Source organism: Folsomia candida, unplaced genomic scaffold (assembly GCF_002217175.1).
Source record: "Folsomia candida strain VU population unplaced genomic scaffold, ASM221717v1 Fcan01_Sc002, whole genome shotgun sequence".
NCBI lineage: Eukaryota > Metazoa > Arthropoda > Collembola > Entomobryomorpha > Isotomidae > Folsomia > Folsomia candida.
In genome coordinates, this window is record NW_019091194.1 from 7,715,706 (window position 1) to 7,743,228 (window position 27,523).

The following is a 27,523-nucleotide window of genomic DNA, read 5'->3' on the forward strand; positions in this document are numbered from 1 at the left end:
ATCCAATGTTCAAATGCTGAAAAATGCAACAAATTTGTGTAAATATGTACATATGTATGTGTGTACATTTCTTCTTCACAAATTCTAGTGTTTATGAAACGAGAATGATAATAATGTAGAATAAATGCATTGTACATTAAATGATTAGGCTAAGTGTAATAAATGAATATGTGCTAATTTTTAGTAGCTGCATATGGAAGAATATTGATGGAAATTTCTAGGGAATGTTTTTTATTAAGATTTAACGAGTATCTCTGTGTCCCATCAACAATTAATATTTCCCCGAATGCATACTTACATGCGTATTTAGAACGAATTTTGTTACATTTGGATTATGTGTTTTTATAACTTTACTCACCAATTTATACGCTTTTCAAATTAGCAATTAATCTTAGCTAAGCGGTTTCCGAATAATAAATCAAAGTTACATCCATACGTTATTTGATCAGACAAGATTTACTTGTTACCCGAACTTAGGATAATTTCCTAAAGAAAAACAGCACTCTTATTTGAGCTAAATGCTCGAGTTGATTTCGAATGAAACACAAAATGTAAATCATCTCCAGCAATATAATGCGTCTCGGTTTCACGTCGCAATTCTCTTTTATTACAAAAGCTAAGCTTCTATTAAAAATTACATGTTAGGTAAACCACAAACAGCATGTGGCATTTTAACTAAATTAAATAGTTAGAAGATTAGCATTCTACATATGTTTATGATCCGCACTCAATCGTCAGGCAAATCAAAAGTTACAAACAAATACTCAATAGGATGGTTTTGGAGCAGATACATATTTTTACAAGGATATTTTTATTTACATATTATTTATATACAGATACACATATCTGCTACAGAAACAATGACCACTCCATTCAACCATTCATCACAATTTGTAGAACTTCATACATTCGCCCTTTCAAAACTTTTTTCATAACTTGCATGACCACTCACTTATTTATTTTTTGAAAGCATGCATTATTTAATCATCAATAATTGAGTAATTATACATAAATAGACAGATTAGCTTCACCCCTTAAAGATAGCGTTGGAATGAAATTTAAAACCCTTCACAATTACACCGATATACGTAGTATGCGTACATATACCTGTCTAAATATGCTACTGATCATATCGTTTACTGAAAGCTTTAGTGACATTTCCATACACTTCACATTTTCAAACCTCTTACAGATATTTCAAGTTATTTCTAAATTATAATAATACATTTATAATTTGGGCTGTTTCGAATTTTTTAATACAATTTGAGATTGAGATTGCAAATCAGATCAATTATTTGAGTTTTGATTCAGTTTTTTTAAAGATTTGAATGTACTTGAATACATTAATAATTTTTCTTCGCCTTAATATTATATAGTACAACCGAAAAATGTATTTATACGCCGAGCATGTATGTATCAATTAAGTGAAGCTATTATGATTTGGCAACGGCGACTGTACGTATTATTGTAGCTGTAAAGTATATTTTTGCAAGTTTATAATATTTTGGAATAATGTAGGTATTACACTTTTAGTTTGAATTTGGATTTACATGCGCAACATTATTATCAAGCCATCATAACATTATTTCGGCCATTTTACACGCTCGCTCGTCGTGGGTGTAGAGGTACTTCCATATAGGTACGTGTTCACACTTGGGAATCATTCCGTGGTCTGCTTTTACACTTTTTGTTAAATAAATAACCAACAATAATTAACAAGTAATTAGCAGAAAAGATTCACTCACACACCGTACGCAGATTTTCAAATTTATTAATAGTGGTTAATTGAAAATAATTAATAGGATTATTTATCTAATTTACTTAAAGTTATAACTATAAATATTTAAATAGTGATCCGCTGGAGGCTAATCAATTACTGAGTCAGCTTCTTATTATGTCTACTTTCTTATCAAATAATTTACTTACGCTAAATATGTATGTATGAGTTATGCTATGAGTATGCTATTCTACATTCGTCTTACATTTTGTAATGAACACTGGCGTATAATCTTAGCAGTACATCGTAGACATAAGAATTATCGGTTTGGTTTGTGGAGTAATTCATAACTAGTTTGTTTTGTAGTTCATCGTGTATTTTGTATTGTACACCTCACTTTTTATTCATCCAGGAATAACAACAATGATCACGTACGTTACATATCTATGGAATATTTAACTGATTGATGGAGTTGTCACACAGTATTTACGTACTACCGTGTGTATACATATATAGGCTGAGATTTGACTAGATACTGTGCTAAATATGTTCATAACATTACATAGTATGGCAATCATTTATCGTATGACACATCTAACTGATTTACCAAAACTAGCTGAAATAAAGCTGAAATGATAAACACCCCATGATTTCAACTGCAAGTTTCGAAGAAATTCCCAACCCCAAGAAATCATAATCCTCTACAAATGGATGCATATTTACGATGGCTAACGCTATTCCATGCTGGCACTATATTTATGTATGCATCTGTGTATGTACATACATATGTACAATGCTTTTGGTGTTTGGTACGGACTCAATATTCCTCTGCATAATATACGATCGATTGATAGGTAATAATATACTATATGTAAATAGTACACAGTTAATTATTATTGGATTGAATAATTAATTCTGCGAGTGAAATTCGATTATGTATTAGATGGACTACTTATGACACAACAATACGGAGGGGGTATAATAAATACAATCACTTTTAACATGCCCTATGTACCTACCATTGGCCTGAATTAATTGAATTTGTTTGTCATTTGTGACATTTTCGCTTGTTTAATAAAGGTCTATGGAGATGGGCTATAAAATAAATCGAGAGATTGAGTATGGGGTCGAGAACTACATAAGTAATTGTACCCAGCGATGTTGCACTGTATACACGTCGTATGGCATATAATTACAACTAAGAATAATAATAATAATATACATAAATATATACATTGTTTATAGGGTTTAAATTATTAATGCGAGCGTGGAAAGGGTTATTAGGTTGAGAATTGTCCAGATGACGGAGTTCATGTAAATGCTGGTCGACAGGGAAATGCTCCACGACGTTGTTTTTGACGTGAGGACCGTGATGGGATGGCTGTTTTAAAAAAAAAATTAAAAAGTTCATAAAGTTCCTAAAAAACTACAATTATATATGTTGAATTGGTAATTTAATTTATGATGTAGTAGACGTGACATCTCTGCAAAACTGGTCTTATTTTACATAGGTCGGGTAAACAACGCCCAAGTAGCGTTATCTCTTTATCTATAGTTTACTTTTTACCAAAACACAATTTACGTAAAACCAACTTCTTTCGTCAGAAGCATCTGAAGCGTGGCTTGGGATTTTATCTTTTCGCGTGGCCTCTTACCTGTGGCTTGGCAATTCTTGCAAACCAAAAAGTTGGGCAAAATTCGTTTTCGTTTGTGTGCTCGTTGGCCAGTCACCATCAACTTTCCCAGTGTTGTTTCTTGGACACGTTTTCCTAAAATTAGTAGTAAGGCTCTTGACATAATGTACGGCAACAAACAGGAAAATCCTGGACCATTAAAACGAAAGGAGGAACCGTCTGAGGAGGAGGAGGAGACTGACGAAAGCGGATCCGAAGAGGAAGATGAACACGAGTACAACAATCAAGAGGTAAAACAACATCATTTATGCATTATATCTCGTTAACCACAAAATTTTAATGTGAAATCTAAACTTCGTGTTCTTTAACTAAGTTTTTTATTATATGATTCTAGTTCAAAACAAAGGGTGAGTTTCTCCTCTCGCTACGAAATATTACAAAGGACCAGTTCCGGGACAAAAAATGGTTCGCCCAAATCATCGAGGATGGTCAAAGTCGAATCAGGAGCAAAGCCAAACGAACGCATTTGACGACTGAAATGTTTAGATGGGAAGATAACACCTTGAAATACAAAAACGTCGATAAATGGAGTAAATTGGACTTTGTTAATACTACAAAAATACATATCAAAAATTGGGCGACAAGAAAAAACAAACGAGAAGCAGAAGGTGCTCGTAAACACCAAACTTATATCTGCATCACTTTGAAGAAGGATAAGATTGAAGGTAACGATATATTTTTAATTAACTTTTAAATTAATTTCAAAATGGTTTACTCGCCGTTATTTTATGAATAAAATATATAGTTTTTGCTTAATATTACTGTATTCAACAGGAATGTCGTCACGAGAAATCTGGAACTGGATAAGAGCAGAAAACCCTCCGAGAGGAACCTACGTTGGCGAAACATTCTCAGATGTCATCGGAGCTAGATATGGTCATTTTAAGAAATGTCAAAAAAGGCCATCCTCTTTAACATTGCATTTGCGTGAAACTGGGGATAGATGTTTCCAAGTGGGTGTCGTCATCACGGATTCAGAGGATGAACGGAAGGATTTGGAGGAGTTTATTATCGTAAGTCTTAAGTTGCATCTAAGTACTATATATTTTACTACATTTTCTCATTTCCAATTTAGCACTATCTCGCACAACAAGAAGAAGAAAAGTGTTCCATGAAAATGATCAACAAGAAGACCGACTTCCGTATCGACCCCGATTTGCGGGCAACAGCTCGAAACCTAGTCCATGCTGGGATTGCGCTGATCCGATTCGAAGAGACAGGAGCTATAGATGTTGCCAACCGATATGACTTGAATTACGTATGTACCCCTGAAGATTTTGTTGAGAAGATTATGACTGGACAAAACTAATATTTGTTTGAATATTTTATGAATTGAATTTTATGAATTTTACGTTTTACTCAATTTTTAGAGTTTGCTATGATACGTGGTTTTGTTTTTAACTGTCTAGATTGATGAATTAGTTAATAAATAGTTTTTCATTATCCTTCATTTCGGTGCTTCTTGTTTCCATCATTTGCGAAGAGAGGCACACATATTCACGTAATTCATATCTGCATGTATATTTATAATAACCTGTACTCTCCGACCGATGCCTGATTCCTAGACGCTGCACGAACCTGGGAATAAGTGGAGAAATTTATTATTAAACTGCAATCACTGTCATGACTAATTCACTGCTTGCTACTAAATGCACTAAAGTTATGAATTTTCGCAGTATGCTCGTGCATGAAATCTAAAAAGAATTCTGGACGTAGAAGACATTTGGACAAGACTTGTAATTTTACCTGATAAGTGATACCCGGTTGGAGATCTCTTATGACGAAACCTGAAGAACAATGACACATTTTTAAAATGAGACATCCTAGAAAGGTACCCAAGTAGAAGAGACATGTTATAACAATGTGATTTCAACACTCCGATTGTTGGATTGAAGTGAGTGTCGTTAGAAAGTGAAAAAATCTATAGTTGTAACGTTAGGGACATGTGAATTTACTCAACGATAATCACATGTGAGCTGCTTAGTTAAAATCATGTTGAACTGACATCAAAGAGAATTTTTCATTTCCATTCAACGTTAGTGCAACGTACTTGGCGTCCAGTTCGGTTACACAAATATAATGTGTGTAGAAAGTTGTCACGATGTGCAATGCACATTGTGTCAACGCACTATGGCGGAAAGTTTTACCGCCTTCCTGGCTCTTTCATAATCAATCTTGTTCATTTAGTGAACTCTGACGTTGCAATTTTCCTCTTGTCCACAATGAATTTTCTAGTTGTGGAATTTCCTGACGATAAACCAAAAACGGTGGATGTCATTCCCCAAAACTGGCTTATCTCTACTTCGCAATGTTACTGGCCGAGTCGCTGTCAATCATCAAATTTGACTAAATTGCGACGAGCACAAGGACAACCTGATCCGAGCTTGGGAAAGTGCAAGTGCAGAATTTTGGGATCGCTCGGTAAGTTTACATTTTTCTAATTTGGAGATCAATTTTACATACTCCTTTAAATTAAATTTAAAAAAATATATTTTAGACACATTTGAAGCTGCTCAACAAGCAGCCGCACTAGCCGAAAATACATCGGACTTGGAGATAAACTCGTCAACCAAACGAACAATATCAAGGAGACGAGAATCCAGCCCTGATTCATCAGATAACGATCAGCCGCCGGTTAAAGGAAAGAGGATTAGTTCTTCGTCTGCCGTCACCTCAGTTCCTAGCAGCTTATTTCGATTAGGTAAGTAAACATTATTTGTTTTTAAAATAAATTAATATGAAGTATTGTTAATATGTAACCATAATTTGATACTTATTATGCTAGGTACAAGCTTATCTGTGGGTGCGCAGCCTGGTCAAGACACTGTCGTCCCAACTGGGAGTAATGAAAGTAACTTCCTAATATGCAATTAGTGATGGCATTCTGTGTATAATTCACCAAGTATAATTCTTATTAATTTGATTTAGGTCAATCAACCTTGGCAAATACCACAACAAATCATGACACGCCTCATCTTATTTACTTAAATGCCCTCTCCTCAGACGACGGGCAGCTGAATTTAAGTGTTGCTGAACCCAGCGTAAATTTCTACGTCGACGGTGACCCTCTCACAAATTTTACTAATTTGCAGAGCAGTTCACAGCCGACTCAAACGGCACCGACGCATTCCACTTCTCATCCGCAAGGTGATATATTTGTAGAATACAATTAGATATCTCATAAATAAATACAAATTCTTAGGTGTAATAATTTTAATCAGGTTTCCAACGAGTGGTGCTTAAGGAGTTGTCAGCTATCAAAACTTCCCAAAAATCGATTTTGAACAAATTAGAAGTTATTCTCCAAACTCTTAGCAGGGCCGGCCAAGGAGTTGAATTGAGAACGGATGAAGAAGCAGCCGATGATTTCTCCACATTACCGTCGTTTCCGCTGGAAAGTGAGAATTCTCTTGAGCAACTGGACATTCAATTGGCGGCAGAGGACGAGCGAAAACTATTTGTAAAGCTACACCACCATTCATTCAAAACATTCTATTAAGTTCGCTTAATAATTTTATTTGAATTCAATTAAAGGTGCGTTATCTCGTCGGTATAAGGGGCAAATCGCTGGATGAAACTGTGAAGACGATTTTGAAGAGAATTATCAGTGAGGATCTTGCTATAAAATTGAGCTATATATACTGGTCACGGAAAGAACAAAAAGCCATTCAATATATATACACAAATTGTTAAATGCATCACAGGTTCGTAAATTGCTTGTAAAATTCTACTCGTTAAACTATCTAACGGAAAATATAATCCATTTCTTATGTATGAAGGTGCAACCAAAAAGAATAAGCGGATCCCTGTCGAAGCTGAAAAGACTGATGTGGCGATACGGGAAATAATTACGAACTTCTTCCGTTACTCCAGGCCAAAGAAAGTGTCTCAGGAATCAACTATTTAAGTTACCATTTGTACTATTCAACACATGCAAAATGTCCTCAAATAGAAACATACGTAGAATTAGTCAAGGAAATTTTGAAACTCTGTTGTGCGAGGTAGAAGCGTTAGACGAAAAAATTGTTAGTGAGGTAGAGGAATCGGGCAATTTATTAGGCGATAGTTCTACTAATGCGAGAACTGATAATGAGTATGAAAATAGTCCACAGGGGGACACTCGTCAGGTTCGAAATTTGTCCCATAACTCGAAACGGGTTGCTAAATCTGAGCTATATCATAAAGCCGTATTATTGCCATTGCCCGATTCCTCTGATGAGTACTTATGTTTACCATTTTGTTGTCTTAAACGTATTTAAACCAATTGTTATTTGTATGAATTTACGATTTAGACAGACAAATTAGCGGCATAATTTTATATAATTTCATTATGTTCTTGTAATTATCTGTTTACTAATGAATAATTAGTTTATGTATATGCTATTGTAATATGTTTCACACTTAACTGATCAAATTAATAAATTTGTGCATAAACTAAATGAAATCTATTTCACATTATTGGCATGTGCAAGACGTGTGATATTTGGCAATACAAACGTTACATAAACGTGATATGCACGCCAAAATCACATTTGAGCAACGTCATGTTTTTAACATTATGTCAACTTGCAAAAAGCGGCCGTCATTCACTGTGATCCAACATGTGATATATCACATTGTCACAATGTGTTTCTTCTACTTGGGTATATGCTCATTAATTATTAAAACGGTTTGCTCTGTACCTTCTTCATATTTTGAGGAATTTGCAGGCTTCCAGTCACTACGTGTCATCATTTTATACTGAACAACGTAGCCCGTAATTGGAAGTGCTTTCCCTTTGCGGCCTTCTTCTTGTGCGGGGTCTCGGGTTGATGGGTTGCGAAATTCTCTGACACGGATCCTTGCGCCATCGTGAGCCACCAAATCAATCTCCAGAACGAAAAAAATATTGATGTTAAATCATAAAGGTACATAGTTAACCCCACAAAAGGGTAATAATAATCATAACTTTGTTGCTTTCACTATATATTCGTAATTTTACATACAATATTGCAATAAAACCACACGACTTATAATCTGTTTATGCATACCTCCAAAACCGGAGTGGCTGGTTTTTGACCCTTGTGAAGAATCATCCCTTTTTCCATGTAACCCTGGTCGTTACGAGCACGACAAATGTACTGGCCGAATTTCACTTCGTTCCTAACGAGTACCTATATTCGGACCCAGGAAGAAGGTTTAGAATTTGGAAATTGCGATTTAGAGTTATGATTATTTTCATACCTGAAGAATCGAAGTATTCTCTTGTGGATAGAGAATAAAGTTTTCATCATTTGGAGTGATTGTCCGATCTTTGAAAACCCACTCGAATCTTGCTGGCGGCTCAGCATTAACAGCACATGTCAAATTTGCTAAGTAAATAATTAAACGAGGAACAAATTAATGATTTTTATACTAAAAGTTGAGAGATTATTTGTGTAGGTGTAGATATTTTATAAAACTTTTCTCTCTAAAAAGTGACTCGTATCGTATATTTATACATATATGTACATAATTTCGAGTTATGTATCGTATGAACTTATGTATGTATGGCCAGACTATTAATTATGTAATAGAGACAGTCCGGCCAGCGGCGGTAGGAAATTAAAGACTAATTTCGAGTTAAATATAATTGAGCTGAATTTTTAGCCCGAACCAGGGCTTATGTAATTGTCATGTCCGTCTGTCTGTCCGTCTGTCTTTCGATAACTCTCGAACGAGTTGACCGATTGACTTGAAATTTTTACCATATGCATATTGGACAAAGTTAGGAAACGAGTTCGAAGATGGGTGACATTGGTCCAGTGGTTGACCGGTGGGGGTCATCGGAGTGGGTGGGATATTATGCACCAAAATTTCAAAATCGTCATAGAAAGCTCAAATTTGGTACAAAGGTTGCTAATGGCTCCTAATGAAAGAATATGAAGTGAAATTGGAAAATTTGTCAACCGGAGGTACCCGAGGGAGTGACCCATACCGATTTTTCAAAATCATCTAATCGAGCAGAAATTTGGTATAGAGACTGCTAATGGCCCGTAATGGAAGAATATGAAGTGAAATTGGTAAAATTTTCATCCAGAGGGACCCTATGGGGTGACCCCCACCGATTTTTAGAAATTAATTGAAATAGAAAGCTGAAATTTGGACCAGAGATCCATACTGCTTTTTCACGAAATAACATGAAGTTAAATATGAACAAAAATTAACCAGGGGGTTATAGAGACGACCTCCACTAGGAAGTAGTCAAGGGAAGGGATAGTAAATATTTTTAGAATTTGGAGCCTAGTAATACGAAGGATTGATGGAAGAATTAGTGCAAAATAGTAGCATATAATTTCACAGAAAACTACTGACAAACATGGGTTTACTAATCATTCCTGGTTCGGGCTAAGCAAAGCTGTACTGATAGGTTTTTATAATTGACAATAATGGGTCAAGTCACTCCCTTTCCTAGTAAAAGTTTGCTTTCTCCACTATCAAAAAAGGGAAAGGACTTACCCCACTCGCCCAAAACTCCCCAATGCTCAAGTCGAGCTCCATGAACCATTCTTGGCTTCGCTGCAAGTGGAAAAAAGTGCATCGTTTATTATCACATTTTCATTAACATTTGAAGAAAATTCTTGTAATTAATATGATTATTATTATTACTTTTAACTTTCAAAGTTATGTTCATGGTTTTGGCATCTGGTACTGGAGATTCCATATCCATTGCTCTACAAACATATTGCCTTTTCCCGTCTTCCCTGGTCACATTTTGAATAATCAAGTGATTTTCTTTGGTGATCCTGAATTTGGGTGCTGCAAACAAAGAAAAGCGCATAATGCATATAAATACGTGTCTACTGTACTCGTTTCGTGCATACACATGTACATGTATATATGTACATACGTATGCATAATGCATAATATGTAATCGCAGATTCGCAGTTGCATTTTATTTTTATTGTGGATTTTTCATACCCATTGGGTTTTTGTTGTCCACTTTCCAATAAATCTTTGGAGCATTTTGACCCATTGCGACACACTTCATGGTGTACATTTTTCCTTCGGAGGCTGATTGTTCCGCATAACTTAGGTCAAATGTTATCGGACCTTGGGAAAAATTCAAAATTTAAATAATTCAGTGACTTGGACTAAAGTAACATTTAAATAACTCACGAAGGACATTGAGATTGAAAGATGCTCTTCCACCACGATTGGTGACGCATGTGTACGTCCCAGAGTCTGAAAAGAGAAAGTAGCACTGAAATATGTTCGTTTTGTCCAAATTATTATTCTAAATACAATAGGATAAAAATCTAATCTGAGTGAGTTCAAGAATTTGGTTGAAATTTCATTATTAAAGTGAATTCTAATCATTATTGCTCATTAATCATTTCATCGGTTAATGCATAATTTCTTTTTCTCACCCTGGGATGTAATTCTGGTCAAGAACAAATCTACAGCAAAACTGGTTTCGACACGGATTCGACTAAAAAAGAGAAAAAGGTCATATTATTTATAAATCGAATAAATTGCACAGCTATTATTTATATATCGTGTCAATCGACTCACTTTTGTGGATTTCCATCTATTTTTTGTTGTCTTGAGTTGTACCAGTCCGCCCTCAAACCGTCTGGAGTTTGACACGATACGAAGTAGGATTCATTTATAAATTTCTTTACGTTTTTCTCTCCTGGAATTAATGTGACTTGCTGACCGCTGGTTAACGCAACGAGACCTGCAAGTTAGTAATAAGTAAAACGTATATTAAGCATATTAACGATATTAATTCTTTAATTCGTGGCTATCAATTCCAAGAGACAAAACTCAGCACATTTCTAGCTGACTTAAACTTCAAGCTTTGAAGTATGTTCATAGAATCTGTACATACAAATCGCTCAGATCAAGTATATGTGGGTGCCTCAATAGAGGTCATCAGTTCATAAATTCATAGTAAACTCTTAAGGTTGGTATGTATATTTAATTTCTGATAATGTTCTTTGACATTTCTCGCAAAAAATAATATTCACTGATTAATGCTGAATCGTAGAGGAAGATCTAAAATGTACCCCGATACAAGGAGACCTTACTAATTACATAAGCTCAAAGATGTTGGAGGTAAACATGGCATGCAATTGGCAAGTCACAGAATAGCCAGGAAACTAAACTGTACAAAGCATTTCATACAATTGCTTTCTATGTAAGTACGATTAAAGTTCAAATTTAGGGCACAGTTTAATTTGAATCATTATATATCCTGCTGCATGAAAGAGGTTTATATAACTGAAATTACTGCGACTTTATGTATACATGCGTAGATGTGCATACATATTTACACACACACGACGAAATTTATGGCAGTCTCATATTAACGCATGAAAGCCATTTAAATCTGTATTGTCTTGACTTCATCTCATCATTCTTCTGGATTCACAATTCAAATGAGCATGAGAAAGAGCACTTGATTAAAATCAATTAGTCTTAATATTGCAGCCTACATAGTCCACTTTGGCTTGACAAACAGAGGAGGAGAATGAATGATCGAGTCAACTGACTGATTTCTCGGCTTCTGAGATTCGTGCATGCGTATTCGTGTATTCAATGTTTCACTTTCTTACATTTTGGACATTTCTGTAAAAATGCACATTTTGCCTTCAGTGCAGTGATCGTAGTAGAAACCATATAAAAACCAACTTACGTACTATTTCTAAGTATGAATGGAAGCTTCAGAAACTTGGCCAATTATAATAAATATGCATTTAATTGTCATTCATTCGTTGAAAGAATTGTTTACAAATCTTTGATCGAATGAAAAACAGTTGGCGTGAACTTATCTAAAACGGAAACATATAGTTAATAAAATAGTTAATAAAAGGTTCGTGAGGCTATTTTTATCCTCATTTTTATTCTTTGTCGAACAGCGTGTGATACGTATACATACATTTTGTTCAACATTTGTATGTATGTACATTGCTTCTGCTTCTCATCCTTTTCCAGCCTTTTGTGTTACTTGTACATTACACGAGCTGTATCGAACAAACCAAATCACCGTGTGCAGAATTAGAAGAGGATAAACATAAAATGAAATAAAAGTGACTGCCCATACATAGTTTTACGTGAAGCGGCCTTTATTGTGCTCATAATACAACTCGGTGTACTAAAGTGGTAATAAAATCCTATATGCTTTCCCCACTTGCCAACACGTCACACTGCCAGAAAGATTTAACTTGGGCTGTTCGGCTGAAACCCTTTTTGTTGGAAAGAAAACAATCCTTCACTCCTCATTAACAATGCAATAGAATCTGTGGCACCCAGGATGCTGCTTCACATGAACCTATGCGATATGATATGAACCTTTAAAACAACAACAATTTTGAACATTGAGATTTAATAAAATAAAATTGCATCTACTTAAATAATTAAATGATGCCAATAAGAAGGGGACATTTGTGTTTATGTAAAACGTCAGTTTATTTTTTTAACCCGTTTATTAAAACGAAACGTGCATGTTGCTCAGCCGTCCTAGTGTCATCCATTAAGCAACCTAATTGCCAAAATCAATTACCTTTCCCCTCGTTTTACATGAATTTGCTCGCTATGCAGGCGTTTCCGTTTAGGCCAAATGACTTTTACTTATTCACTCTACATGTGTTACTCTTACCGTGCTGGGTTTTCATGCACTGGTCAAATGATTATTCACTCGCACAAATGGAAACGACATGAACGACGGGATAAGAAGGAATTAGGAAACAAGAATTGGCCATTTGATTATTGGCACTGGCTGGTGCGGCCAAACTGACGCTCGGGCATTAATTTTGAATACGCAGAATTCTAGTTTACTTGCAGCGTGTGGTTGTTCGGAAAGGATGATTAGTTTCGGTACAGATAAAACTCTATACATGAATTATATGCCTAATTTTAATTTTCAGATCTTTACCCACCTTTTTGATTGTTCCTCGTAAAATAAATAAAAATATTCTAGCCATCATTCGTGCTATATTTGTTTGCTGGTGACTACAATACTATAAAAATGTACTGTATTATGTAATCTATTCACGAATGTACATATGTATGAGGACACGAACCGAATGGACAATGCACGCAGAGATAGATAAGTCTTCAACTAAAAGCATACGTTACTTTAGAAAGAACCAGAAAAGCACAATCGTCAATACAATATTTTCCCTTCAAGTCGTAAAAATTTTGTGGCTGACACAATGGGCATGTATCTACTCAAATGATGGTGAAATGGCCAAAGTGAAAGTGAAAATGTTCTGCCAGATAATGACAACAAAATATGAATGGGAATGACACTATTTATTTATTAATACGATAGGCCATGAAGCCTCAAACTCCTTTATGACGGGTACAATATCGAAAGGGTGGAATGACACATGAATAAATATTGGATGAAACGACTGGGTTGGCATCCAGAGTGATACGCAGGCACACACGTAATTCACAAAACGACAAATTCCTATTTTAATTCCGCACCCTTATTTGTCGTCGTTTTCAGACTTTTTATGGAGCAATTTAGAATGTTGCTTATTAGAATAGTCGCACGAGTTCGTACGCTTCTTATTTGCATTGGTTCTTGTTGTAAGCACTGCAATAACATTGAGGAACATGTTGATAAATTATTACATATGGCACTAAAAATGTGGAGCTTTCCCTTTCCTGGATATCAGTACAAATAAAACTTTACGAATTGCCAATTTGAAAGGGTAGGAATAAATATCTATATACATATTTGATAGGGGAGGAACTGTGCAAGCTGATGAGAAATACTGATTTCCACAATTGTTGTTTATTAAGTATATGTATATTCATGCCTGTGTATGTATGTAGCAAATGCATAATTAAGTTTTAGTGTCCCAAATTAGGCATACTTATTGGGGCAATTAATTTGTAGTAGAACCACTGTGACATAATATATACTTTTGCGTAATTACAACATTTCCAGTTGGGTGACTACCTCCCAAACAGAGAATTATTAAATACATAGGACAGAATTGAGAGCATTTATTAACTTGTTTGATGATACACACTGCAAGGCAACATCATATCTCTCTTAGAACTACTACCAACTGTCAATCAATCCTCTTCTAAAATTGACAAATACTCAAACTCCACATGTACATATGCATCCTATCTTTGTCAGCGGTTGAGTAGTAGCAGTAGGCACTCGAAAATTGGGGATTTGGATTATCTACCAGCCATTGCTACATACAACCCACTACGGTTTAGCAGTATTGCATACATGACATTTGTCGACCCGATTGTGGCAAAATGTATGGAAACATTCAACGGTGAAAGAAACCTTGTCGCCTTAATTAATCTCCTCCCTCGCTTGGTTGTTATCACACAACCTCCTCTCCCTCGCCCCTTCCATCGTTGGTTAACCAAATAAATAAATAGCGTTGCATGCACTTTTCTATGCTGCCACTTTCCTTAAGGCTATAGACGAATCCAATTTTGAGTTTGGTTTATCTATTTGGATAGATAGTGGCAACGACGGAGAAAGTTTGCACTAGTTGTTAGACGGAATTGATAATAGGTTTATTTTGGGTGACAATTTTTGTTGTGAAAGCAAATTAAAGCGGTACAAATAAAACAATACAAAAACAAAAACATATAAATGTAGAATGATGAAGTCTATATTTTGCATCCAGGCTAAGAAAAAATTCCGATCAAATATTAGTTTTTTGGTGACATAAAAAACAGTCTTTAAAAGGGAATGTCTCAATTGTAATTACTTAATTACCGAAAGAACGTAGCTAGAAATAGTGTTTTCTGCATATTTACTTTAATACTGAAACTATGCTTTACATATTTATGACCTCATTCAATCTCGAATTTGTTTCTCATGTATTATGGATCTCTGAACTTTGTAATCACGTGATGAGTTACGTCATCCATTCCATCGCTCTATGTACGTATATAAATATGTCCTCTGGTTCTCCTTATATGTAGCAATTAACTAAATCAGAGATTAGCATGTTTTGTTGACGAGAAGCGCAGCCAAAGATCAAAGCTCAGTCCATCGAAGAAATAATGCATTTCTTCATTTGGACTTAATCCTACTCGTCACTCGTACAGCCATTCACAACCAAATGCAGAACCCAACCCGTGAAAATGTGGCAGAGTGCCAAACTTTTCTGAGAAGAACGAGAAAGAAAATAAGACCTCGAGACGTCAAGGCTGTTTTCCACAGCCGAGAAAAACAACGACAACGAACCACTTATGACAACCGCAGGACGTACATATGTGTACATACATATGGCTGGTTATAATAAACTACGTACGTAACAATCAAGCGGAGAAATCATACAAAACAGAAAGTCTCAGGCACGAGTAAATGAAAACACTCTTACTAAATAAAGATTTGTAAAATGTCCTTGAGCCACTTATTTAAACCACAAAATTCACAACGTGTACCTTTTCAAAATGCAGAGTGTAAATAAATATGTATGAAATAGTGATCCATGATCCACACCAAAATATTTATGTATGCATTCTGCAGTTGGAAACAAAACTCTTGTTATTTTTCCTCAATTTCCGAGTCAAGTCGCATTGCGTGACAAGGGAGAGTAGACTATGTTTCCTTCGTGAGCTTAATGCACGTGTGGACTGACGTTTATGGCTGGATGAATGCATATTTAGGAACCAAGATATTGCTGCATGAACATATTTACGGAAGGTCAAATAAGTTGAGGTAAGGAAATCACGGGTCCTATTTCTTTGACCAATTCTTACTTTTCAATTACAATTAGTGTGTGTCGCACTGCATGTCTGGGTAATGTACCATCGGGTGATATGTGAATTTCTAATAAGTGAAAGCTCGGGACACTTAATTGTGCAATAATTTAGGATTTTAATTAATTTGTCAATTCTCCATGTGTATCCCTTTGATAAGCTGCGCTTAAATGTGTACATTTTGTGAATAAAACAAACCCATGAAAATAGAATCTTGGAGAATGTTTATGTCTGTTGAGGAATACCGCAGGGATTAGATCCTTTGTCTCATGGTCACGCCTGATCCCTTCTGACTTTCTACCAAACTTTTCTCAACTTGTTAATTTGATGTTAATCTAATTTGCTGGATGGGCAAATGCCTTTGATCTATACTAACCAAGATTCAAGCGTGCTCAAACCTCGTACCAATTCAACTGCATTCCCATAGCATGGTATCAAGCTATATATTTAAGTATTTATTCTGGAATGACATTCAATGTGTGACTGCAACTTGAAATAATGCTTTCTAATTCCCTCTTAAACGTTGGTTAGCATGTGTACCTACAGTCGTTAAGTTGATTACATTGTGTTGATCCCAAGTTGCTAAACATTGCATGCAGTCAACTGGAGTGCCCATAAACTAAACGGGTACAAGAACGTGTAGGAAAATGCAAAGAAAACCAGTTTCATTGAGATTCACGTTTCGTGTTCGGTTGCTACATTACTCTGCGCATACAACAAACCTAGTAAATTCTGAACAAATTGAGATCTGAGACTAACATCAAACGTGGTTCCATTTTTGTGGAGAAAGTGATTGAAGAAAGTGTGGTCAAATGAAGCGTGACTAATTTTACCAAAAGCAAAGGCAAAGCTAAACAAACTCTCCTTTCTAAAAATATTAAGCGGAAAGAGTGGTCGCCTGACGTGAATGTAAGCTAAACTTATTTTTACCTGAATTCTTGAATCAAATTCTTGCTTCGATTTTGTCGTTATTAAAGATTTCTTTTTAAGGATCTCCATAAAGGGATCAGTTCAAAAAGATTTATGCATTTCAATATAATTTCAATGATTAGAAAGCATTATTTACATTTCACTTTACATGTAGAGAATTTCATCAGTCTATGGGACACATAGTTATAATTGGATTTAGAACATGCTAAAGGTATGCCACATGTCAAAATGACAGCAGATTCGTTCATGGAAAAGTCTAGACTTTCTGTTGCATACTGTAGAATAAAGACCAATATTGTACTTGTCATTGTCAAGTATCGTAATCGAATTGGCATCTGTGACTGTGCGCTCGATGGAAATCTACTCTCGAGGCTTTAGTCCCTTCCTCCTTCTCATCCCCTCGACTTGCTTGGTGGGCAACAATATTGAATTATTTTATCCATCCTCAAGGACCTTTCCTTCCTTTAGGATTCAAGTGATAAAGCTTTATTCGTGGTAAATGAGGATACAGTTCTCACTGCTACGCTGGTGGGGTGTGGAAAAGCCTGATATTGATAAAGTTGACTTGGTCTCATACAATTATTCCCGTTTCTTCCCTCTAACTTCCCTAGCTTTCTTTCTCAATCACACGCATACCACAACTACCACCATTTATCTATCCTGCTACGGATACACTCAACATTTGGAAAGACATATTTTAGCCTTTTCTTTCGACAAACAAGAAAACAAGACGGAACTGTGCAGCCCCAAGCTCCTCTACTTAATAATTCTTTCCAGCACGAACAAAGGCACACCTACACACAAACTTCCATTACATGTATTTGTATTTCAGAAATGCAGAAGTAAGAATCATGACCGAAAATAATATCCTAAATTCTATCAATCAATTGGATGAAACAATAGGAAACTGGTGTGCAACTGTGAAATGGGGATAACTGAGAAACTCGGTATTTCCTTGTTTTCACCCTGTCATACTTTATTTTCTATGAAAAACTATTCCATTATAAATACAAAATTTAAATCAGAATTTTTTTAAACGATAACAAGTTGAGCAAACCCCGTTGAAATTTCCCTAAATGTATCCATCTTGTAAAATGTACATACACAATAGAAGTATCACAATAAAAGTGTACATATGTATACTTACCTAAGCAGGCTACAGCCAGTAATCCCAACTTGACCATAAAATCCATTTTTATTCTTCCTCCTGAGTAACCGAGAGGTTTGCTGCAATTTATATATTTACACTCGACCACTTTCAGACCAAGAACTTTCCCCAGAGAAATCACGTGTACAAGGTGGAATTAGCAGTAAGTCCACAAATCAATTATCACCTCACACCCAACAACTTGAGACACGTTGCTTCCTATTATAAGTACAAAGAAGATGGATATCTGCAGAGTCGAGAACGTCGACTTTAGTTCACAATATACAACAGTTTGCAAAAACCACTCTTCTGCACAGCCAATTCACCAATTGAGCCAAACTCGTTGATGGTCTCCTTTTGCGTTTGGTCTGGCAAAATGAAATGTGTCAGTTAGTTTAATGGAACAACTCGAAAGATAATTATTCAATTTAGATTTGGACCGAATATTTATAGCGTAACTTCAGATTGAGAAGCCTCTCACTGGTCACAGAGCAGCTAGCTCAGTACCGCAGATGCTTCACAGAATGGTTCACAACTTGCTCGCAACAACTAATTGAGGAAATCCGCTCTACTCCCTCGCTCGACCCACACTAGTATCCAAACCACAAAAATACGCGAATGCAATGAAGCTCAAGCCTCAGTTTGATTCTGAATCACGATAGAATCCGAAACAAATGGAGAGTGTGAGTGAGAGGGGTCACTTTATGGGTGAAAAATATATGTTTATATGTATACGAGAGTCAAGGTCAGCTATTTAGTCCTTTTATTAACGCACTAGTTTTTTCTGCCGTGTGGTCTTTAATAGAGATGATGTAATGCACGCTTTGTTTATTAAATTTATTGCTATTACGAGGGCTTGTTTAGAATTTTTCCACGCTGGAATGGACACTTGCCTCAATTGCTTTTACTTATAATGGCCTCAGATATCGGAGTGGATTGGTATGAGTATGGCCCATATATGATTGAAGATAATCCTCGAAATCGGCAGTAATTGAGTACACAGGTTTAAATGCGATGAGTGTATGTATGAGTTGGACAGGTTATGCGTATTGGTTTCAAGATTTTGTTGTTGTTATCTTGCTGGTGGTTGCGTACTATGTTTTATTTTTGGAATGGTAGCTGTGAAGCGTTGGGTTGACACAAAGAGAAAGTAAGGTTGGGAGACGGAGCAGCCTCATTTGTTGCAGAACTGGAGGAAAAGGTGAAGAGTCAGTTGGTTGGTTGGTTTGGGATGGGGCTTTGGTTGGTTGGGGAAAGTAAAGACGTAATTTCTCCTCTGGCCCACTTTTCCTCTTCGATTTTCCCCACTGCGAATGCGCACCCTGAGAGAGAAGCAGAAGAAAAGTTTGCAGTTTCTCTGGTACTGGATCCATCCTGATGTGCCAAAATTGCTCTCCCACCATTAGTACCCCCTTCCACCATGGGGAAAGTGGAGTACTAGGTTGGTAACAACACGGACATACCGTACCTACTTGCTTATATGCATACATACACAGATGGGTAGAGATGTATGTAGGCAAAGGGTTTCACTTCACAGACAACCCTGGATTCTATTATTGCTCCGAAATTCTTTGAAGCCAGCAGCACAATCACATAACATACTCATGTTAAGATCGAGATAAGTTTATATATGGACCGTACTTCGGATTCCACATTCGTATGTATTCATACGTGTGTGTATGTATCTGCTGGAAAGGGACATTGGGTTGAAGGGTGAGTCAAGGTGAAGGGTAGAAAGGTAGCAGATTTGATATTCAGTGCCGTTTGCTCGCGAAAATAAAGTTCAGATTCCTTTTCGGGATCCATAAAATAAAATTCCTACTAGTCTTTAAATCCTGATTTCCCAATCCAATTTACAAGTTGAAACATTTTGGATGGAAATAATGTTTTTGGTTAAATTATACGTGCACATTTTAAAATAATTGACATTTAAATGCATAATTTGATTTTTTGCCCATATACTTTCATTTTACGGTCACATATAAAACGTTCATGAGGAGTTCATGAAATCGTCCAGTTTGAAGTGATGTTCATACCAATTTGATGCATTTATGTATGTTAATAACGTAAATGCATCAAATTCAACTGGTTAAACGTTTTTGGTAAACATATCGACCAATGTTTTGTTTTGCTTTTAAGAATTCATCTGTCCTTCTACATCATGAGACCTTGTGAAAGTAGGAACGTATGCATGAAAACTAAACCACCGTCAGTTTATATAGAACACCAACAACTCTACAGAAGTTTCTTGTTTACTTATGTATGTATGTATCCTTAAACTGTATATAAATAGCAGGGGGAAAGTTAAAACTTATTGCTTTCCTCTGAGAATGTATTTCTCATGAGATGAGTTTGCGTTGTACGTTGGTTGTTGTCGTCGTAGCGGTGGTGGTCTGGTGGGTGGATGCATGCATAGGAAATGATGGTGGGTGGCTGAATGCACGAAAACATTAAAGTTTGTCATATATCCCTCCTTCTTGCTTCCAATGGAACAGATGGAAGATGAGGAGAATTAGGAGGACGCCGAGATACACATAATACGTGTATATTCCTGAAGGGATTCTCGTTCCTTTTGAGCAAAACACGTATTTATGGATGGGTTGCAAGAAATAATTCTATTTCGGTTGTGAAGAAACTCTTTGGTGAAAGTTGGAGTTGATTTACTTACATGGATTCACATGAGCATACGTATAAAGTGAAAAGAGAAAGCAGGGGAAAGCATTGCTGGGTGGTAGTGGCGAAGGGGAGAGAGTAGGGTCCACTAATAATCCAGAACGGATGATGGAGAAAAGTCCCCTGCGAAGAGCGTACAAAATTGATCCGACCCAGCAGGCGGCACTGGACGAGAGGATGAAGAGTATAGGACGTGCGCTTCTGTGTTCAGCAGTGACGACGGTGATTGTGGCGTGCTTTCAACTGCTTTCACAAAAGAGAGAGAAAGCCAAGGAATGTAAACAAGTCGTTGGAATTCTTAATGATATCATGCCAAGATTGCCCAACACCTTATTTACCTTTTATCAACCATCAGGTCTTTTTAAAATATATTAACTGCATACTTCCAAGTTTTACTTTGGATGTTCTGAAGCAAACTGACGCAATTATTGTGTACAAAAAATATGAACGTGAAATCGTTGGCTAACAAATATATGTAAAGCCTTCATAATATTGGATTTTCCTGTAAGCCAACAATTTGTAATGCAATGCTCTTGTTAGAAATTTAGAAGCAGCAGTTATGTATATTACAAAGAAATCATATGTATGCATGTAGTCCGTTTTAATATTTCAAGAGTACAAAAGGACTACACACAGTAAAATTGACTTATAATTGAACGAAAGAGACATGTTAATCCAGTTTTCACCAGATTGTAAAGCAATTTGAAAGTATTACACTTTCACCAGTAGTTAACTTATTAAGCTTTGCGGAGATGTTTGGCAACATGTGTCAGACTGTGGTACTCAAACATGGTATATCTACATATGTAGCAATAAACAAGTGACTTTGTTAGTCCAAAGTATGGAATTAATTATTCAGATTGCAAACAAGTGCATTAGAAAGCACTTATTGTTCAAATATGTACATCTCACAAGGGAACATACTGAGGTGTCAAACAAGTTGAGGGGAGGCCTATTGTTCGTTCAAAATTAATATGAATAGATATATCAATACATGACTTATTGAGCAAACTAAAGGAATACCTGTGTCAAATTCAATTTTCGTCAACTTGTGACGATATTTCTGACCAGCCTATGATAGAGGAAAGTCACAATTTCCTCTTCAAGTGATAAAACGTTACACATGAAGATGGCCGAGCTTTATTACTTTTTGGATCATTTTCATGAACTCTTTGAACTCACAATTGGACTGGATGACAATGCTCAATGCTTTTAGATATTTTGCAATTGTTCGTCCCAAAATTCTATTTTGAACTTTCGAATTGCTAATATTATTCACTGCCATCGAATATTTAATTTTCATTTATTCAAACTGATTTACTATTAATATTTGTAACATACATATTATGTATCTCACTCCAATCTCAAGAACCATCAAATGCAATGACATGTGCTTAAATTCCGTCACGGAATTAAGAATTTATTTTGCAAGCATGGCTGGATTTTCTAATGTATACAAAATGTTCAAGTTATAATACTTTTGTCCCATGCTCTTTGAACTCACATGGTGTGTGTTCTTGTCATGGTCCCGGTCATGTTTCACGTTTTGTCACTTGAAAAACAAATTATGAATTCATAATTCCGTGACGGAATTCTGAACAATAAGTGCATTGCAATCGTGAACATATATTATGCATATTAATCTCTACGGCATTAGTTGACCCTTCTCTCCTTTGACACCTCAGTATGTTCCCTTGTCCGTCCAGTGGAACTTGTATCTGCGAGGAGAATAATCATCGAAATATATAAAGCCAGAACATACATGGGGCGAAGCCCATTATTTTCTATTATGGAGAAGGAGAGAGTGCATGTAGAGTGAAAGCTACATGCATTCGATGACTGGGTAGGATACACAAACGAGTAACCCATAAGCTTAAATTTATATAACGAAACGAAAGCCTTTTGTACATAGAATTAGTTAGAGCCAACTCACGTGTGATAAATTGATTGGGTGGTAGTCAAATGAAATCTAAGCCAAAAGCAAACTATACAAGTGTCGTATATGTACATTCATACATAGTCAATTTAAAATGCTGGGTACAATCATAACCTTTGAAACGTAGATATAAGAACTTTTAACTTCAGCCAATTTGTATTTTGTCTCATGCTCGTCGTTTAAATAAAGAGATGCATAAAGCGAAATCCTGTACTCCTATAAAGGGAAAGGTGAGAGTGAAAGCATGCAGACCTTTCCACCACCCACACTCTATCGAATGTCATCACAAGTAGTCGCAGAATTTGGATGGAGGGGCATTGCAGAAAGTGAAAGTTTGGGTGCTGGAGAAAGACACGGAGAAAAACAACGTCGTAAGTACGATTGAATTTTCTGAGTCTATAGGTTGGTTCTGCTCCTCGTCGAGGTGGAGGAGGCTGGTCCATTCCACGGGATGGCAAAAGATGTGGGATGTTAGACTATGGAACTTTCTCCACGAGCTCGAGCAACTCTAAACCAGGTCAAGACTTTGCGGATTTTAGCCCCGAAACCCACTTCTCTCCAAGCGTCCAACTTTCACACCACCAACGCCGCCTGTTCGCGATCCATCACTTTCTCTTTCCACCACCACTTGGAACTCAACTCATAATCTTCTTCTTTTTGAGAGATTTCGTTCATCGAAATATACTCTTCAATTTTGGAAAGAAAAGTCATATGTACTATTTGGATTTGACAAGTTTTCGCATTCAAATTGTGGAAATTTTTACCAACAGTCACACAATCATATATTGTATAGGTTTTCTTATTACTCAACTTTCCCCATTACTTCCAGCCTCTTTTCACTTGCACATCGCACTTGGTTGAGATAGCATTGACTCGAGGAAAAATATCCTCCTCAAAAGAACTCTATATACATATGTACGGACGTAGATATGCACACCCGTCATCGCTTAAAATGAAATATTTTTTCCTCGCCACGTCGCAACTTTCTGTATTTCCTTGAAGCACAAAATGGACCGGATAAAATAGAGAACAAAATTTTTTCGTATAAACTTGTGCACAAGTGTGTGTAAGTATGGATCATCCTATGATCAATGACTTTTAGTTATTTAGTTATAATTTCCAAGAATTTTCGAGAATCATAGACTTATAAGCATACTTTTTCCCCTTTTAAAAACATACGCACATACATTGCAAATCCTGTACATATTTAAATTCAACTCCATTTTACAAAAGGATAGCACTAGTCATACCTGTGGTCAAAGTTGGTATCGAGTTTAATTTGTCAAAATAATGCATACAACTTTGTGCCTATTTCATAAAGGACTCAGATTGTTGTTTGCTTCCAGGGGTGAATAGATGGCAATCGTCATGCCAGTATTGATGGCTTTGTCCAATTTTATTTTATTAAAACAAATGATATCTTCACATTATCAATAGGAGCCAGTCTTTAAATTTCTTATTAAAGCTTGATCAACCAGTCTTTCATTCGTTTTGCTAGTTTCTCATAGACCGTCTCAACGTGCCTCGATGCTGCGTTCTTATTTCACGCTTTCACCCGTTTTATCCTCGGGAATCGTATCACTTTATTTAACACGAGGTAATTCGAATTTCACTTTTTCTACCAACAGAAAGTAGTAAGTAGTTATATTGAACATGGAAAACGTTAGGTTGGTTACGTTAGTTAGCTATTTATTAAGATAACACCAGCTTTGTGAGATTTTGTAATAATCTACGTAAAGGAAGATTTGCTTGAACTCTTTTTAGTTGCATACGAACTGTTTGAATCACAATGCAGCATAATGAAAGTAAAATCCAAATAATACATCAGTCGAGCAGTTTAAAATTCCGTTTTGGGAAAAGAAGCAAGGCCGAAATATTCTCTTTGGATATGAGTAAATTTACTTATAACTTTAAAAAATCGTGATGATGCATATACTAGATTGAAATGTAATCCTTTTACATATGCGACGTAATTTCTATAAATATTCACGGGAAATCCTTTGCACGCTTTATCAATATGTCTGATCTATCGCGGAATTTGAATTTGTACAAGATTTAAGAAATTGAGATTTTTATTTCTTTTATTAATTTGGAACGAATCGCCATTAATATTAGTCTTACATAAAATGAGAAAATTATTTGATCTATAATAAGCTGAGACATCAAACAACTCGGTGTTGGTCAATAAAACGAGGGACCTTTGACCAATGTCGAATTCTCCCCAGGGGAAGGCTGGAATGGATAGATAGTAGATGGGCGAGCATGCTAAACCGCTCCTAATTGACCAATTCAATCCCAATTGAAGTGAAAGTAAGGTTGAATTTGTGTCACGCGATCCCTCCCATTCCGGCTCAAGTTGCGGGTTATCACAGAAACACAGGCTGGAAAGCTGATATTTGTCGATTCGTCATTCGTCCCGTTTAAAGGACAGTTAGGAAGGAAGAATATACGCATAACAATCTGCAATTAGAAAATGAAACCTGACGTTTATCTCGCACAACTGACAATCCTCCCTTCTATTTAATTTCCTTTATGGATTAAAGAACAACGGCCTACAATATATGTATTGAACTATCTATGATGACTATGGTATCCTGCGTGCATATGTACATAGGCATAGTTTATGACATCTTGCATAAAAGTGGAAATATCGTAGGCATATTGTCGTTGAAGCTTCCAAAAGAGCTAATCCAATGTTGTAGGAAACTTAAATATATGTTATATTTCCATCTGAAATATACATATTATAGAATTATAAAAAATATAGATCGAAATAAAATGGCTTGCACGCTCCTGAGCATATTCTTCGTAAAAATTTCTTACTTTTAACAGCGCACATTAGAACATTTTCAAGTATTTTCGTAAAATTCAGTCTTCCAAAATGATATGGTCGATATCGATGTTAAAAAAATCAACAATTATACCTTAAATGAAACTAAGTGGAGGAGTTGAGGCGACTCTAAGTTATCACAACTGCTCTCGTTTACCAGAGAATGATAATCAATGATGACATGACAAGGGGCTGTTTTCCCATGGTGTTGCAAGTGTCCAACACAAATCAATCGATTATCGATACCGGCTGTTACCCGAAAATATTCCTCACCTCAATAACAGTAAATAAAGGAGAACAAATTTTATACCTCGAAGTAGCTACTTGCATTCAGATGCCTCCTTCTGACGCGCAGTTCTGACGTCCGTGATACAAATAAATATTTTGTTTTCTTATAAATTCTCTGCATCGTTATACCAAATAAACAATCGTTTCGTGTTTCTCCCACACTTTACTTACCTGAAATGTGCAGAGAAAAGTACGATTTTAGCTTGAAGCTAATTGTTAACCTAGTTTTCCTTTTAATCATATGTCTCACGCTACACAATCCGTGGGAAGACGACTATCTGTCCTCATTCGTAAACTCCACTTTTCTCGTCTTTGGAACTGGCTTGGTAGGTTCTTTTGTGTGGGTTGTAGGAGAAATTCTGAGACGCCTCCGAATTTGGAGTAGGACCGTTGAAATACGACGAGCAGGGGGACCTTTGCCCTTTGGAAGGCTAAGAAGAACAGAAAGAATGTGGGGTGGACCTGGGTGAGGTGAGACGGTCAAACAAACTACAAAAATACAATCCATATGTATGCTGTACGTAAGACTTTTTCTCAATAAAGTACAATCATCACAATTCCACAATAAGCAGAATTGGCATTTTCACTCTGTTTCAGATTTTAATTTTACCATCATTGCGCCTAATGATTCATACTCCATTATAACTAAGGAGCAATAATCAAGACTCAGGAATACTAATGAGAGCGTTAAACCAAGTTAACAAATCAGGACTGACAAGAACAAGAATGTAAATACCTTCTCACTTAGAATTGAGTATTTTCACTCAATTCTTACGTTTCACCGCATCCAAGATCATTCACTTCATTACTAAAATGTCTAGCGATTAATTAATTGGATGGTGAAAGGACCTAATCTAACCTAGAGGAACACATGAAAAGGACAAGCGGAAATCACAGCCACATCATATCGCATATCTCCAATGGAGTTGTTACGAACAAAGCAAAAGAAGACGGCACTATCTCCTTGTCCCTTCCTCCACAACTGAATGGCTGACTGGCATACATACATATGAATGTACACAACATAGCAAAAAGGGTGGGGGAAAGATGGTGTATAGAACTGAATGATTTCACACAGTTGCGAAATCGGACCAAGATTCTGCAACCAACCCACTCGCAGTCAGGCTCCTTCCTTCGCTCCGAGTATAGATAATCGATCCGTCCAACCCGACAGGCCTGCAAATGTTAAAAATAAGAGACTCAGAACAATAATGATACTGGAGATTGGGGACAAAACAGGTCTCCTCTTTCCTTATTTTGTCTGGTCAAACCATGCTAATGATGACTACGTACACTGCGTGGGTGAAACCTGGGATATGGATATTTGACGTAAATTGACCATAGACGTATTTACGTTCTGTGCTGTAAACAAATTCCGTGTAGAGAAATTAAGCCGACAGCTTATGTGTTTTGTGGTTTAAATAATTTTCTCATTTATGTTGTAATAAAAGAAATAAAAACCTCGGATTTTCGAATTTTGTATAAATTCAAATTCTGGGATAGATTAGGTATAGCATGTAAAGGATTTCCCGTGAATATTTATAGAAAATTAGGTTGCAAAATACGTAAAAGGATTATATTTCAATCTAGT

The 27,523-nt window shown here is 36.2% G+C and overlaps 1 protein-coding gene and 2 long non-coding RNA genes across 4 annotated transcripts; 1 reads left to right on the forward strand and 2 right to left on the reverse strand.

Annotated features, from left to right (window-relative positions):
• Positions 1 to 214: 214 nt before the first annotated feature.
• On the reverse strand, positions 215 to 19,451 carry LOC110843016 (neural cell adhesion molecule 1-B). Of its 2 annotated transcripts, XM_035847351.1 has the most exons (14): positions 18,206 to 19,451; positions 10,945 to 11,110; positions 10,800 to 10,861; positions 10,549 to 10,614; positions 10,351 to 10,482; positions 10,039 to 10,188; positions 9,889 to 9,948; positions 8,635 to 8,762; positions 8,442 to 8,564; positions 8,094 to 8,280; positions 5,158 to 5,198; positions 4,946 to 4,989; positions 3,373 to 3,486; positions 215 to 3,098 (listed from the first exon to the last, which is right to left on the reverse strand). In XM_035847351.1, exons 1-14 carry the CDS (start codon positions 18,249 to 18,251, stop codon positions 2,966 to 2,968), a joined length of 1,452 nt encoding a protein of 483 aa, XP_035703244.1. In that variant the 5' UTR covers positions 18,252 to 19,451; the 3' UTR covers positions 215 to 2,965. The 2 variants fall into 2 exon arrangements, with proteins under 2 accessions (XP_035703244.1, XP_021944611.1); XM_022088919.2 differs by lacking the exon at positions 3,373 to 3,486 and having other exon boundaries at positions 18,206 to 19,449.
• A 5,426-nt stretch (positions 19,452 to 24,877) lies between these two features.
• LOC118434677 lies at positions 24,878 to 26,220 on the reverse strand. The gene is made up of 3 exons (XR_004834180.1): positions 26,104 to 26,220; positions 25,955 to 26,001; positions 24,878 to 25,274 (listed from the first exon to the last, which is right to left on the reverse strand). It is a non-coding gene; the product is annotated as an uncharacterized LOC118434677 (long non-coding RNA).
• On the forward strand, positions 26,159 to 27,399 carry LOC118434676. The gene is made up of 2 exons (XR_004834179.1): positions 26,159 to 26,449; positions 26,530 to 27,399. It is a non-coding gene; the product is annotated as an uncharacterized LOC118434676 (long non-coding RNA).
• The last annotated feature ends 124 nt before the right edge of the window (positions 27,400 to 27,523 follow it).

Bases quoted from the DNA above. Each gene is read 5' to 3' on its own strand.
- LOC110843016 (XM_035847351.1), bottom strand. From the start codon at position 18,251: ATGGATTTTATGGTCAAGTTGGGATTACTGGCTGTAGCCTGCTTAG. The intron at 10,483-10,548 runs GTGAGTTATTTA...ATTTTTCCCAAG, and splicing joins TTTCAATCTCAATGTCCTTC to GTCCGATAACATTTGACCTA. The intron at 8,281-8,441 runs GTATGCATAAAC...TTCGTTCTGGAG, and splicing joins CAGCCACTCCGGTTTTGGAG to ATTGATTTGGTGGCTCACGA.